Source organism: Sus scrofa, chromosome 6 (assembly GCF_054392235.1).
Source record: "Sus scrofa isolate SSC_HxYL_T2T_F1_AM1 chromosome 6, Sscrofa_HxYL_maternal_Yorkshire_Landrace_v2.0, whole genome shotgun sequence".
Taxonomy (NCBI): domain Eukaryota; kingdom Metazoa; phylum Chordata; class Mammalia; order Artiodactyla; family Suidae; genus Sus; species Sus scrofa.
In genome coordinates this window covers 148906515-148923470 of record NC_139388.1, presented here as the reverse complement: position 1 = coordinate 148923470, position 16956 = coordinate 148906515, and the positions used below count along the sequence as shown (strand labels likewise).

Here is a 16956-nt window from a genome sequence, read left to right as displayed (position 1 = left end):
AAAACCAGAATCCTTGACGGGGCCCTGGAAGACCTCTACTGCCCCTCCCTCAAGAGAAGCCACCAGGACTAGCTTTCTGCTCTTCCTCTCCAACCATTTCCCTCCATTTTTCCTTGAAAGACTCTTCCCTTTCAGGTAATACTTGTACCCCTCTGCCTCTGTTGGTCTCTCCACAAACTTGCCTCTGATCAACACTAAGCCTGGGCAGCGCTCGCCTGTGCTCCTCCCTCAGGCCCTGGCCTTCCCTTCTCTCATCACCTTGCTTGCCATCATCTCTGCTCATCACTCCTGAACAGGTCCAAGCGGGACCTGTTTAATCCTCTCCCACCCCCGACACCTCAGCACAGCAGCACTCCTGTACCAACTAATCACAAATGCAATGAAGGCAAAGCATTGCATTTGTGGCCTTTGATACCTGTGGACCAATTTCCACTCTTAGTCCATTCTAGGCTGCTCCACCCAAGGGCCTTCGTAGCCTGCTCTCCCTCCTAGGTTCTCACCCACAGCAACTGGGCTATGTTTTCTGATATTAAAGAGATCATAGAAATGAGTTTTCTTATAAAGAAGGTCTTGTAGTTTACAAAGAAATAAAACAAGGATTCTCAACAGCTCACATGTTTGAGTACGTGCAGACATTTTCAGTTGCATGTAGGTGCCGGCCAAGTATAAATGATCTTCTCAAGCTCAAAATGAGGAAACAGAGGCACGTGGTCTAAGTGTTAGTGTGGGAGGGAGGTGAACTATGCATCGGGTTTGCCTGGCTCCACCATTCCAGTCCTTCCCTATTATGGCAGGAGTTGGGAGACAAGACCTGTTTCTTGCTCTAGGAAAGCCACTAATTAGCTGTACAATTGGAGTAAGTCACTTTACACACTGTATTCTTTCATTAAATACTAAAGTTGAACATAGAATGACTAAGGTCCTTCAAGTGCTAACATCTCATGAAGGTACAGAACTGAAACACCACCAGTTGCTTAACTGCCTTCTACCTTTGAGGCACTGTGGTTAAAACACAAACAGTAAAACAATTCCTGCCCTCAGGGCACTTTTAATGGCGTTTGAGTGATCGCGGATTAAAAACTTGAGTTTGACTAACCTAAGAATTAAACAGAAACAAATACAAAAATACAGAGTACGTGACAGTCCTCCAGAAAAAAAATATACCGTAACTATAAAAGGACAAAAGTGGATTTCAACAATGGTGTCTCTCCCTCCCCCCCCCCCCCAAAAAAAATCATCTTTGTGCTGCTGGCAGGAAAAGCCAGCTACCAGAAGGGATCCCGTCTGTTTCATGGGAAAGCTTTGTTTCCGACAAGTTTCGTAAAGGAAAAAGTAGGCTAGAACAAGCTTTTTATTTCCAACCCACCTTTTCTTCATTCCCATGAATGAGGAGGGGATAAGAATGACAGCAGGCAGCCAGGGAAAAAAATAATATGGCTGGTGGGTCTTGACCTCTTGGATTCCTGCCGACAGAGACGCCCGAGAGGCAACATTTAATTGTGAAAAAACCAGCCTTGCTCGCCTCTTATCTTTTTCCTCTGTGACTTAAAACCCACAATTACTGGCAACCCCTAGATTCCGAGTCACTCAGCTGGAGGTGGCAGCAATGGCTGTGTCTGTAACTGAAAAGCAAAAGGGGAGTTAGATTTTACCTGCCTCGGCAGCGAGCCTTGTACGAACACAGCCCTAACCCAGCTTCTCCCATTAAAAAGTTCACAGATGCCCTCCTGTCGGGAAGACCACCATGCGAGAAGTCCAGATGGAAAGAAAAGAAATTTGATTTCCAGCTGCTGTATAATTCAAAGGACAAGCTATGAGTCTCAAATCCTGAATTCCACATTTCATTTCAGCACTAAATATGTGATTTTCAATTCTGTTTCTTAAGGATCAAACTCCAAATTTCTTAGCCTGGTCATCAAGGCAACTCACCCACAGGCCCCTCTATCTTTCAGGGGCTTATCCTCTCTCTCCACGCAAATGAGATTACTGTCCTTTGCATACAACAAACTGTTATTTCACAGTATTTCATGGCGGGAAAATATGGGTCTTAGTCCTGCCTTTCTCAGCTGTAAACCAGATGACCTTGGGGAAGTCACTTAACTTCTATAATCTCAGTTCACAGAACTCCAAGAAAGCTATCTCTCATGTGCCTCTGCTCCCATCTTGAATTACTACTCTACTGACCAACATTTTAGTTTACATGTTAATATGTTTACAGTCAAATACGATTAAATCATGTCTGTGGACATGTTCTCCTAAAGATGCTGAGAATTTCCTACGTCTTCTATTTTAGGGTGTTCTCCAGGTGCATACGTGGTGATCAACATGCAATTTGTCACTCATGGGGTCTAATTATACCATGAAGTCGGAACTCTTACCTTGAGACTCATAAACCTCTGAATTCCACAGATTCCTAACTGCAAGTCTTCAGGTGACATATGTACACAAAATATCTGAATGGAGCCTATGCACATTTTCCCCCCAAGGTCAGGGTCCTTGATCCAAAGTTAAGGACCACTGTCCCGAAGTAATGAGCATCCTGTGGTTGTTTTGCACACTTGGCCCTGCTGTCTCCCTTTCTAGACTACTACATTCTCTCCAGAACTCACATTTCTTCTCTCTGCTTAAGTCCAAGAATAATAACTCGCTTTTCTTGTGTATTTACTATGTATACTTACTGTACAAAAGCCTCAGGTGTATTATTCTAGTTTCATCCTTAAAACAATTCTATAAGAGTGCTATACTATTATTTCTATTTTACAGACTAAAAAACTGAAGCACAAGGAAGTTCAGAAACTTACGAAAGGTGTCAGATAATTTATAAGTGACAGGTCAGGGAAGCAGCCCAAACACTCCAGCTTCCCAGAACAAAATAAGGCTGCTCTTGGATTGTTTCTTTGCCACCAGATAGTAGTAGACAGTCACAAATTCCAACATCTCCTTTAAGACTCCATCCTTGAAGACTCAATCAAAAATCCATTTTCGTAGTGAGTTAATCATTTCCCTATCTATGTTCATGGAATACTCTGAACACTTAGCACTGAACACACTGGTGTAATTTTTTGTTTCTTTTCCCTCTGAAGTAGCTGATGAGCTCCTAACTAATTCTTCTGAGTACACCTCAAGTATGTACAGCGCCTGGGGCTGTACTAAGTAGGAGGACACAAAGATGAACAAGATACAGTCTCTGCTCTCAAAATTTAGCCTTGCAGGAGAGAAGTAAACAAAGAAAGCACCTGAGGGTTTTTTTTTTTTTAATCTTTATGAAAGATAAGGACTTATCTAATCTTTGTACCTTAACTCCTGAGTAAAATATTCTAGCACATGGTAGAAATCCAATAAATGACCACTGACTGAATGCAGTCCTCAGAATCCGCACTGTTAAATTAAAAGATCTACCATCCCTTTATGAAAAGTCTTTGAGGCTATTCAGATACTGACTCACCTAAAAACTGCTTCCTGTGTTGGTGTCTATGATACATTTTTTAATGTCAGACTAAAAATACACTTCCAGTACACCAACTCTGTCTGCCTACCCAAGGATGAGAAATGAACACAAGGTAACACACAGCAAAATAAAAGACAAGAAAACTCACTCCTTTCAACACTAAGTTCACCCACTAACAAGGGAGCACCCATCCCCACTGAACAGCATCTTCTAAAATGGTTCACACTTTGAAGTTACTGATTCACAAAGCCAAAGGGATACTCATGAGATTTTTATAGAGCCAAAGAACCTTGAGTGAGTCATGGACTCTCAGCAGAAGAGATGTAGAATAGGTGGGACCTTAGGGCCATCTCGTATAATTTCCACTCAGATGAGAAGCTACTCCAGAGCACTACGGACAGACTCACGCCATTGACTCAATGGGATCAATGCACTGGAGCCTCAAGATCACTTCCTTTTTTCTTTCTTTTTTTTTTTTTTTTTTTTGTCTTTTTGCCATTTCCTGGGCCATTCCTGCGGCATATGGAGGGTCCCAGGCTAGGGGTCTAATCGGAGCTGTAGCCACCCGCCTACGCCAGAGCCACAGCAATGCGGGATCCGAGCTGCATCTGCGACCTACACCACAGCTCACAGCAACACCGGATCCTTAACCCACTGAGCAAGGCCAGGGATGGAACCCGCAATCTCATGGTTCCTGGTCGGATTTGTTAGCCACTGCACCATGACAGGAACTCCAAGATCACTTTCATTTATAAACCCCTCTATTCTGCAGCTAGGAGACTTTGAACCAACCATTTAACTTCTCTTATCCTCAGTTTCTTCTCGTTGATAAGGGAGAATTGTTGAAATGATTGGATGAAATAAAAATAAAGCTGACTTAATCAGAGATGATTTGGTTGCAAGTAACAGGTCTTTACCCACACTAGCTTAAGCAGAAATTAGCTGGAAGGATACAAGGGTATCTCAAGAAACTCAGCAGGGTGGTGTGGTGAAGGCCCACACTCTGATGGAGGGGAGATCGACAAATTCAACAAGAAAGTATGAGGCCAAAGCAAATGGCTAGCAACATAGATAATCACCAGCATCTTTAGTACAAAACTACGTAAAGAAATCACCACCCAATTCAAGTTACCGCTGTGGTTAAAGTTACGATTTCCTGTCAGCCAGCTTCTGATTGATTACTACCAGTGACAGGCTGCTCACTACTTGAAGAGACAGCCTTTTCATTGCTAAACAATTCCAAGTATTAAAACTCTTTTCTATGTGACAGCAATTTTTTTAAAGATTGTAATTCCAATCTTACTCTAACCCTTACCTTTAAAGAACACAGAATCTTGCTTGTTAAGTCAGGGCTGGGCTTTCCTTTGTGGTCATAATATGAACAACCAATAAGGCAAGAAAGAGATTCACTGGACAACTACTTTAGGAAACAACCTAAACCAGAACAATTAAAAAACCAGAATCTCTTCTTCCTTTAAAGAATTACTACTACCTGTCTTATGAACATCATTAGCACTAACTTACTAGAGCAAAAAAGGAACTGGAACCATTTCTAACGTCAGCGTGTAGATGTTGAGGGAAGTGGTTTTTTCCACTGTACAATCCCTGGCACTTTTGCAAGTAGGATTCTGCTTTCCTTAACAGAAGATTTTCCTTCCCCCATCTAACTTTCTTTTGCTTTGAAAAGCATCATCCAGAAAATAATTTTACTTCATATTTTCTTAGATTACCCAAAATAAAGGTATGATTCCCCATAAAACAACCTCACATTAGCTACGTGATGACTGACTGGCGTTTAAATACTGACAAAAATACCCAAAGTTAGAAGAGGAGGTAAAAGCCACAAACACCTCATGTATACTGTGGGGCACCATCACGGAATCTGCTGCTGCTGGTGGCTTTGCTGTTCACATTTTTCATTGATGTCACGAGGCTTTTATTTTAGTAACCAGGATATACTTGTTATGGATGCAAAGAGAATCTCCTCATTTATATTCTAAACTCAGAGCAGGAAATGAGACACGTGGGTGATCTGCAGCTGTGGCACTATAAACAGGACCAGCCTACCTCCTAGTCTAGATTCTAGACTGCACTACATTTCCTGAACTTGGGAGATTTAAAAAAAAAAAAAAAAGAAAGAAAGAAAAGAAAATACACTGTTTTAGAAAGACCAATGCAACTTCTGTCCAAGAATCTTAAAGGCCACTGGTAGAAGGCTCACTGACCTGTACACGGTAGATACTTGTTGCTAAGTACCATCTACCGGCCTACATGGTTGATATACAACCAGGAGATCCTGTTCTGTCTCCAGCCAGCTGTGCTATAGTGGGCAGGTAGTGGAAGGTTTCTTCATCTGGTAAATCAAAGGACTAGTCCTTCAATATTTTGGGGCCAAGCATCCATTTGAAAATCTGACAAAAGCCACAAACCCTCTTTCTTCCAAAATGCATATAAATATGAGTAAAATTTCACACAGTATCAGGGGTTCACGTGGCCCTTGACCTCTATCCACAGACTCCTGGTTGAAGATTATTAGACCAGCGGCATTCGAACCTTTTTTCCAGTGTTCAAAGTCTGCAATCACACAGTTGATGTTTACTAACAATTACTGAAAATGATTCAACCCCATAGATGAGTGTTTTGCTAAGACTAGATCCAACATGATCTGCTTCCCAGTGTTAAATTCATTGGGAATGACTGGAAGGAAGTGGGAGAGACTGGTTATAGCAAATGATAAACATTAATAAAAAACCTTGGGAAGGTTTTGAAAGAACCCCAACTCTGTTTCTCAACTGGGTTTTTTTCATTTGGAAATACATAACACAAAACCATCCAGTCAGATACAGGATCCAGACACTTTTACAGCGATGTTGTCCAAGTCACAGGCTTATACCCATCACACCCAAATAAAACAAAGCCAGAGGTTCCCACACTTCTGCCAATATAAACATGTTCACAATGCTTAATTCCAAAGCTGTGCCTGAAGATTCCCTCAAAGAGGAAAGATAATCCATGAATGAGAATAAACAAATACTATGTCCCTAATCGTCACTATCCTGAGATAATCAACGAAATATACTCTTCTCCCATGATTTTAGTTTCTTTCTAGTTCAAGTCAGTAGGTAAGGCTGAATCATACTAGTAAATTCTAGGTTCTAGGCTTGGTTTGAAGGGGAAACATGACTCCATGAGAGAAGACTGGCCATGGAAATCCATCTCAAACACTGACAATCTCCCTACCTTTGCCCCCCAGCCTCAAATCCCATTCCATTTAAGTCTCATGGATCTTTTTGGTGTGCTTTGAGCTTTTATAACTTATCTTTTTTGAGGGGGGAGAGGAAAAATTTGAACTTATAATTATTTCTGCTCACACTGACTCTGAAGTGGGTAAAGAAATTTGAAATTAAATTTTAATTGTAGATTAATGTCACCAAATTTTTTAAAGTTACCTTTCAAATTTCTTTACCTGCCTCAGAGTCAATGTACAACGGAGCATGATAATGGGAGAACAAAGTATGTATACATGTATGTGTAACTGGGTCTCCGTACTGTACAGTGGGAAAAAAAAAATTGTGTTGGGGAAATAACAATTTAAAAAAAGAAATATTTGTTATAAATAAATAGAGACTCTAACATGGTCATGAATTAAAGAAGGTCTTTTTTAGGGAAATGGGGTTGGAAGGTAAAATTAGATTTCTTCTCAGTTACTTGCTTCAATATATTTTGATAAAAAGGATTATCTGATGAAGCATAGAATTCCAGTTATGTGAATACCATACCACCAAAGGTCTGTTCCCTCACAGCAGTTGTAATTTTTTGGTGCATAGAATCCTCTGCCCCCTTAAACTTTCTTTGTGGACTCTTTCCAACAGGTATCTGAAAATACAGAATAAGAACCCCAACTCTTGCTTATGGCCAACAATAAGATCATAGAAGGATTTTCTTTCTCCCTTCTATAAACTCGCCCTTAATCATTTTAGATAATGTGACAGTTTAATTTTTACAGTCAATAGACCGTTCCTTTATTCTAATTGTGGTCTTGTGCTATCTACCTAATATTCTATAATAGATACACAAATGAAAGAGCACAATCATTTCATAAAAACTAGGCAATTTTCTCCCAGGACACTCAGCCATCTAACTTGAAAGCTGACTGGGTAATAATATCCTGCTAATTATTTTTTTGACTAGAAATGTTTTCTGTTTGAAAGGAAAAAAATCACTTGTCAGTTCTAGAAAAAATTCCATCATGCCATGTAGTCATTTGCAAAAATGAAACAAGTAAGACTTAATGCTCAATTGAAGGGCAAGGACTCAAGGCAAAACATAACGACTTTATTACCTAAGAACAGAATAAATACCCTGGCTTTCCCCACCCCACAGCATTTATCAGTTATTTCTTCAGCCTAAGGGTTTCTTGGACCTCTGGAAATCCTAGATATACTGCTCAAGACAGATCAATCCATATTGAGGCTTTCTGACAATGAATCTCAGTGCTTCTATTTCAACGGCCTGTAGATTTGAAAGCTATGTAGAAACATGTCAAAAAAAAAAAAAAAAAGAAAAAAAACCTTCTTTGATCTCTGCTCCCAAGTTCCTCAAAAGAAGCCCCATGGAGTCTGAGGTTATGCTAAGTATGTGACTTGCAGTTGTAATCAGCAGAGTGACATTCCATTACAAGTGGGTACCAGTTTAGCCAATCCAAATCTGTGTTTTACAAATACATATGTAAATCGAGTGATTGATAAAGCATTTTTAAAACAATGATGCACATCCACTCTAGAGGATTTTTTCAAATAACAGAATTTGCTTGTTATGGAACAATCTAAGCCTAGCACATGGTAAGTATCCCAATGATTAATCATCTAGACACCAGCCATTTAGGCTGACTTTTTTCTGATATTTTTTAGTCTACTCAAACTCCCTCCATTTTCTAAGACTTTAGAGCAAAAACTGAAATCCTCTGTTCCCTTCAGCTCTATAGAAGTACCACGTTTGTGCCCTCACCAAACATGTTAATTCCATGCCTCTGAAATGTTTGGGTAAAAGTCAGCACTGACCCAAACAGACTTCAAAAGACAGAATTTTGTACAGTCACCCCCCATTACCCACAGTGAATGGATTCCAGGATGACCCTCAACCCTCAACGCCTGGCAGATATCAACATCTATGGATGCTCAAGTTGTTTATACAAAACACCATAGTACAGTAGGCCCTCAGCATCCGGGGATGAGACATGGAGAGCCACCTGCAATTGGTATTTACTGACAGATCAGGTTTCCAAGCATCTAGATGCTATAGATTCTATAGATTCTCTTCAACTGGCTTCCCCTCCCCAGATCTTCCAGACTATTTTTTTTAAACTATCACCATGTACAAGTTGAACTGGCTCCTGCTTTTTAAACTTATCACTGAATGACAACTTCAAGTTTTAAAAAATGTTCATTCTTAAAAAGTAAGGATTCTGTTTAAAATTGTTTTTTCAAGTGTGGATTTACTTTTTTTGCATAATAAACATGGGAATGTCTTCTTTCCTTCAACAATCAAATAAAATATACACATTCTCTAAACACTTTCATTACTATTAGTTACCCATTCCCTCCCATTCCCTGAAAGGCATCAGTCTAATGAAATCTTGGAATTGATGAAACAATGACCAGTTTATAGTTTCTGAGGGAGTATCAAGATCTCAAGTTCTAGTGAAAACTTATATCATCTTAAATCAAAAGTTTAAAAGGAATAAACATTTAGTACCAAATGACTAAATGCCATTTAAAATATACAGTCCTTAGATTATTTTATCTGCTCAAATACCCTTCAAAGATATGTGAAACTCTGAACATATACATATTGAAAATCCTAACTTTATATCATAATCCAAATGTGAAATCTCTTATTATTTGAAATCTGAAACTCATTTCAATAGACTGTCCAGGAAAGTTTAAAGGAAAAACAGGACTACTCGACTTTTCCATTTGCGGTAATATTGCTAGAGCCATAAACAGAAAGTCATCCAGGAGTTCCCATCGTGGCGCAGTGGTTAATGAATCTGACTAGGAACCATGAGGTTGCGGGTTCGGTCCCTGCCCTTGCTCAGTGGGTTGACAATCCGGCGTTGCTGTGAGCTGTGGTGTAGGTTGCAGACGCGGCTCAGATCCCGCGTTGCTGTGGCTCTGGCGTAGGCCAGCGACTACAGCTCCAATTCGACCCCTAGCCTGGGAACATCCATATGCCAAGGGAGCGGCCCAAGAAATAGCAAAAAGACAAAAAAATAAAAATAAAATAAAAAAGAAAGTCATCCACATGTGATAGGTTCTTGCTCACCACACTCCCAACCTTTTTTCTTCTGCCCATATATTTCTATCATAAACAATTATAAAATATAAAAAGTGGAAGGCAGTTGCACATACTTTTAATACAAGGATCAAAGGAAAACCTAGACTTACTGTGTCTTATAAATATTATTATAATTAGAATATACATATGCATGTATGTCTATATCAAAGATATACCATCCCTCTTTAATCAGTGCCTTTCTTAGTGTCCAAAAGCAAAGGTAAAGAGAAAAAAACTTAAGGAAAAGTTTTCTCATAAACCCAACATGTAACATTTTCATATTACTGTCCCAGCCCCTACCTAGTGGTACTTCACACACAAAAAAATATTTTGATCTGGCTTTTCTTGATGGCTCTATGGTTTCAGTTATCTTATATATTTATTGAAGGAACTCTTAGTTGTCTATCTTGCTAATTTTTCAGTGCACCCCTATTAAGTGCAGATCCTCACCTTACAAGAAATTAAAGGAGGTTTAAGATAAGAATATTTAGTCCACTCTTTTTCTAGTTGAAGGTAAAATATATTTTGGAAACTGAAGATGTACTTGGGAAAAAAGAACATAAAACAAAGTCACATTTCATTTACATATGGAGATGTTTTGGTTAAAGTCTCGCTAACATAGGCATGTTTGATATTTAAAATTAATATTTGCTAGGAAGTAATTCATCTGTGAAGTTATTACAATATGGAATAGGTTCTGACCACTAATTAAGATAGGAGGGTGTGGAATTTCCCACACATCCAATAATTCTGATGCCAGCAGGGTGTCCTATAATTCAACTCAATTCTGACACTATCTACCCAGAGATAGCATCAGATTCCACAGGTTAAAAGCTCAGTCCCTCAAAACTGCCCTCCACTTTCAGCTGTCATTCACAAGCCCAAATTGTTTTCCTACACTTCTGACCCACCAGCTACAAATTGGGCATTCACAGGATCCCCTCCTTAGACTTTAGATGCCAGCCACCAAGTCCAGGTTGCTACCTGTACTTCCAACCTAGTAGCTCTAAATCAGAGGGTTCCATGATCCCCTTCTCAGGTTTGATTCATTGGCTAGAATAGCTCACAGAACTCGAAACATATTTACTCATTAGAGTATAGGTTTATTACAAAAGATATTAGAGTAGATACAAACCAACAGCCAGATACACAGGGCAAGGCCCCTAATAAATAAGCTTCTGTCCTCATGGAATATGGGGTCCAACATGGTGCCATGTAGAAGTATTCTGATTCCCCAACCTGGAAGTTCTGCTTTAGGGTTCTTGTGGAGGCTTCATTATACAGGCTTAATTGATCAAGTCATTGGCCACTGGTGATTGATTCAATCTTTAGCCCCTCTCCCCTCCCCTCCATTCATGGTTGGTTCCCCTGACAACCCACCCCCAACCTTAAGTGCTTTCTAAAAGTCACTTCATTAACACCAACCCAGTTGTGGTAGAAAGGGGCTTGTTATGAATAATAAGACACCCTTTTCACCTCTATGGCTTTGAAGTTTTCAGTAATTAAGGACAAGAGACTAATATTAAAAGATGATCAGAGTTCCCAGGCAGCCTAGCAGTTAAGGATCCAGCATTGTCACTACTGTGGTACAGGTTAACCTTGGCCTGGGAACTTGAGCATGCCATGGGCACAGCAAAACAAAACAAAACAAAAACAAAACAAACCAAAAACCTGAAATGCTGCTATTGCTCTTATCAGGAGAGTCCAAGGATGTTGGATGCTGTAGATGAGGAACAAATAAGTACGAGAAATATATTTTGGTCATCTCAATGACCAAATATGTATTTCTTGTAGACCTCAGTCAAGTTATTTCTTAATTTCTGTTTTGGAAAACTCAAGACTTGAGTTTAAAATAATTTATTTGGGAGTTCCCGTCATGGCCCAGTGGCTAACGAATCCGACTAGGAACCATGAGGTTGTGGGTTTGATCCCTGGGCCTGCTCAGTGGGTTAAGGATCTGGCGTTGCTGTGAACTGTGGTGTAGGTTGCAGACGAGGCTCGGATCCCGCATTGCTGTGGCTCTGGTGTAGGCCGGCGGCTACAGCTCCGATTCAACCCCTAGCCTGGGAACCTCTGTATGTCACAGGAGCAGCCCAAGAAATGGCAAAAAGACAAAAAATAATAATAATAATTTTATTTACAGTAGTGAAACTAAAAAGTGAATATTGAATGTTCAAATGGATTTCAAATTAGTTTGAAGAATTCTAAAATAGTCAATTCATTTATAATGAATAAAACTTCATTAGGAACCAGTAAAAACCAAAGTAGCAAATGAATTTGCGTTTCTTCACATTACTAGGACATTTTCTCTAAAAACTTTCAATCATAACAACATTCACTAAATAAACTTAAGAATCTTTTTTCTAAGATTTTTGTAGTACAATTTAATTTTAGAAAATTATCATTAGCTTCTGAAACTTCACATGAACTCAATTGAGGTTCTAAATTATTTTACTAAATGATTTTGACGCCAAGTTCCAAAACTACATTACAAGGCCAATAACCTTCAGCAATGCAAAAGGCAGAAAGGCAAGATAAGTCAACACTTGCCTTACAACTTGAAAAGAGAGCACCACTTTGAATAATTGCCCAAGTGTTCGACGATACTCTAAACGACAGCCCATCACAGTACCATTGGATGCTTGAAAATAGAGACTTGGTACTCTTAGTCAATTCCAAAATCTGAATCTCCATTTAATCAAGCAGGATACTATTAATAATAATAATAATGTTATATAATAATAAAATTAAAGATAACAAGATATGAGCAACTAGGACAAGGATGAGTTTGACTGTCAGTGTTACTGATCATTGAAATGTAATTTTTTTTTTTTTGGTCTTTTTTTGTTGTTGTTGTTGTGTTGCTATTTCTTGAAATGTAATTTTAATAACAAAAATCTTATTTTGGAGTTGGGGGAAGCACCTTAATCCATTGCTTTATGTTCCTTTTTTGGTAGAAGAATGACACAATCCAAGAAACAGTTTCATCCACAGCTTCCTACAGGCAAAGGTGTAGGTTACACACATATGAGCACAATGCACAACCTGCACACTGATTGCTCACAATCTAGAAAGATGTCACAGTAACAACTCAACCGTGCAGACTGCAGGACTGGTCATATAGCCCTTACCAGGCCAGTAACAAACAACAGTCATTCAAGGAAGGATCAATTACCTTCCATGGGAAAAGGGGGTGGGAAATAATATGGAAAATAGCTGGGAAGGATCCAGGGGCATGTGACAAGTGGGATGTCTTGAAGGGTGAATAGGTTTTCAAAGAGAAGTCTTTTGTGCTTTTGTAGGAAGGAGGTCATCAGGAAAGGAAGTGGTAAGTAGGTTCAATATAAGCAAAGGTGCACAGGGAGAATTACTCCTGTTTGAGGATGTGGAGAATATGCGCAGGTTAGCAATGAGAGATAAGAATGGAGAGGACTCGGAGTTCCCATCTTGGCACAGCAGAAATGAATACGACTAGCAACCATGAGGTTGCAGGTTCAACCCCTGGCCTTGCTCAGAGGGTTAAGGATCTGGCGTTGCCATGGGCTGTGGTGTAGGTTGCAGATGTGGCTCAGATTGGGCATTGCTGTGGCTCTGGCATAGGCCAGCGGCAACAGTTCCATTAGACCCTAGATGGGGAACCTCCATATGCCACGGATGCAGCCCTCAAAAGACAAAAAGACAAAAAAAAAAAAAAAAAAGAATGGAGAGGACTCTAACACCCAGCCTTATTTGTTAGTCATTAAAGGTATTCTGAGTAGGAGAATGAGAAGATTAAAGCTGTGCTTTTTAATGTAAAGACCAATCAATCCCACTAATCTAGGTATAGAAGAACTGAAAAGAAGGGCTAAATTTCAGAAATGATGTTGAAAGGATAATTATAATAGTTACTTTTCAGTTTTGAATTTTTTTTAGCAGCACTTATTACGTTCTAATGGCATTACATAAACTAATTTATTCCTTAAAGTAATTAGGAAATTATTTTTCATATTTTACATTGAGGAAACCATGGCTCAGAGAGATTCTATAAGACCTACCTCTAGGAACTGGTGGAAAGATAAAATGGGTTAATTTAGATGGAGCACTCAGAAAAGTGCCCAGTAAGTAGAAAACAGTCAGTAATTGGCACTAGTCATACTACTATTTTACAGCTATGACAACTGGCTTGGAAGAGCCTAAAGAGAGGAATTTCCCAAGTTAAGAGCGGGATGGGGAGAGTGCACTTACTGATTTGGTTGTTCAGCTTGAATGCAATGTCCAGCTGCAGGATAAACAGCATGAACTGGAACCAGGGACTCATCTCCATGGCGGGGAGGGGAATGTGGACGGAAAACACAATGTCATTGGCTTCGATTTCTCTTGGAATCGCTTCCTCGATGTCTCGGATCTTGTCACACTGGTTGGGTCCCCAAGGCATTAACCATTTTGTCTTGTGGTGGTTTTTACGGACATCCACACATTTCACTGACATGTAGGACACTGCCGTTGTGGGTCCTGGAGCTGAAAAAAGAACAGCTTTGTTTTAGCAGAATCATCCACTCAAGTTCCTATTTCTGGCTAACATCCTTTCCACTACTGTCTTCTCTCCATTTTTCACACTGCCTTCTGTAACAGGATCAGTGATACCAAGAGATCTCCTAAATCAGGGTGAGGATCCTTCAGGGTCCTTCAGAGGTGTCCTAAACCATCCCTAAGAGCCTTCCCATTGTTTTCAACCACTGTTGCTTGCTGAAAGAATACATTCGTAGGCAGTTTTTTTCAGTTAATGCCTAACTCCAAAAAATGTCACAAAAATCAACTATGCTTCAGTTTCCACCTGCCTAGGGCTTCATACAACACAGTGCCTGAAGTTAGAAGACCTGGGTCTGAAGGCTGGTTGAGCAACTTACTCTCAGTTAATTTGGGGCAAATTGGTTACATCTACAGTAGCTTCAGGACGTTCATCTGGGAAATAAGAGTGCTGGCTTCTAATACTCAACCAAGATGGCTGGTTTCTATGATTCATATTTTTTAAAATTTAAACATCTTTACTGCAGTATAGCTGATTTACAGTGCTGTGTTAGTGTCAGGTGTACAGCAAAGTCATTCAGAATTTATATATACATAAAGTCTTTTCCAGATTATTTCTCCTTATAAGTTATTATATAATATTGAGTATAGTTCCCTGTGCTATACAGTAGGTCCTTGTTGGTTATCTATTCTAAAATTCTTAATTCTGAAATTTTACAAAACCGCTTTTGATTGAAATAGTTTTTTAATTTTATTGGCGTATAGTTGACTTACAATGTTGTATTAGTTTGTTTTACAGCAAAGTGAATCAGATAGATAGATAGATAGATAGATAGATAGATAGATAGCCACCCTTTTTGTCCTATGTAGGTTATTACAAACTATTGGATAGATTTCCCTGTGCCATACAGTACATTCCTGCTAACTACCTATTTTATACAGTAATGTGTTTATGTTATTCCCAGTCTCCTAATTCCTCCCTCCCCACCATGGTTTCCACTACGGTAACCATAAGATTGGTTTTGAAATCTGTAAATTTGTTTCTGTTCTATAAATAAGTTCAGAAAGAATTATTCTGACTTTGGACTCCCACTTAATCTACCTATTGAGAGTGGGAACCCAGAAATTGACTAACACTTCAAAGGAATACTAAAATATGGTCCATGCATTTCAAGAGGGATCATCACACTTGAAATATATATACCACTAACAACACAATTTTGTGATTATATAAAATGGTCACATAATTATAATAGAAAATTTGTGAAATACAGAAACATTAAAGTTCAAAACAATGTGTTTCTTTTTTTTTTTTTTTTTTTTTTTTGTCATTTTAGTTTCCAGGCTAGGGGTCCAACTGGAGCTGTAGCTGCCAGCCTACACCACAGCCACAGCAACGTGGGATCCAAGCTGTGTCTGTGACCTACACCACAGCTCACAGCAACACTGGATCCTTAACCTACTGAGTAAGGCCAGGGATCAAACCCGCATCGTCAAAGATAATAGTCGGGTTCATTACCACTGAGCCACAATGGGAACACCAGTTCAAACAGCATTTACCCAAAATCTCACTGGAGGGAAGTAACCATTGTTAGAAAATTATCAGGAGTTCCCGTCGTGGCGCAGTGGTTAACGAATCCGACTAGGAACCATGAGGTTGCGGGTTCGGTCCCTGCCCTTGCTCAGTGGGTTAACGATCCGGCGTTGCCGTGAGCTGTGGTGTAGGTTGCAGACGTGGCTCGGATCCCGCGTTGCTGTGGCTCTGGCGTAGGCCGGTGGCTACAGCTCCGATTCAACCCCTAGCCTGGGAACCTCCATATGCCGCGGGAGTGGCCCAAGAAATAGCAACAATAACAACAACAACAACCAAAAAGACAAAAGACAAAAAAAAAAAAAAAAAAAAAAAAAAAAAAAAAAAAAAAAAAAAAAAAGAAAATTATCAAAACATTATCTGACTTTTCCATGAGTGTGTAACTAGATAAAAATTTATAGAGGAATTAATTTATATAACTTAAAAATACATATTAATATTAACACATATTTTTACAAAATAGGATCATACCATAGTTTTGTAGCTTTTTCTTTTCACTCTGCTTAGTGAAGCAGAGTAGCACAAAGGAAGTAACACAAGCTGTGGAGCCAACCTGCCTGGTGTCAAATCCAGGCTCTTTCTTATGTGGTTGTGACACCCTTAATCCAAGCTAGGAAAGTTTCAGGGGAATTACTAAACCTGTCTGTGCATTAGTTTTATCATCTCTTAAATGGCAACAATAATAGTACCTACCTGTCTGAGTCATTGTATAATTAAAGTTAACATATGGAAAGTATTCAGAACAGTGCTTGAAAGTATGTGAAAAAACATAAAGTTAATATTATCTATTATGTATTATAAATATTTTCTACACAATTAAAATTTTTCAAATTGCAGAATGATATATTAATTTAGTTTACCTATACCTCCCTTGATTTGTAAAAGTTGACTATAAATAAGAATAATTCTTTGCCTAATCTGTTTTGTTAGTAATTTACCTCAACTTTTCCATCTGCTGTCTCAATTTATTTATGCCATATTTTAATACAGAGAAGCTCCAGGTTTCATATCCAATCTCTCTTTTCCTTTATGATTTTCTAATGTTTTCAATGTGTATAAAGAGAACTTCTTATCT

At 39.1% G+C, this 16956-nt stretch overlaps 1 protein-coding gene across 3 annotated transcripts in view; it reads right to left on the bottom strand.

The window, feature by feature from the left end:
- The window catches only part of WLS (Wnt ligand secretion mediator), a 129992-nt gene that overhangs the window by 49061 nt on the left and 63975 nt on the right, over positions 1 to 16956 (bottom strand). For 2 of the 3 annotated variants that reach the window (XM_021096488.2, XM_003482073.5), the window contains one exon: positions 14009 to 14281. In XM_021096488.2, the coding sequence (XP_020952147.1) occupies positions 14009 to 14252 (244 nt within the window). In that variant the 5' untranslated portion in view covers positions 14253 to 14281. Of the gene's footprint in view, positions 1 to 14008; positions 14329 to 16956 lie in introns of all 3 variants that reach the window. The other variant, XM_084964744.1, reaches the window with a different exon arrangement.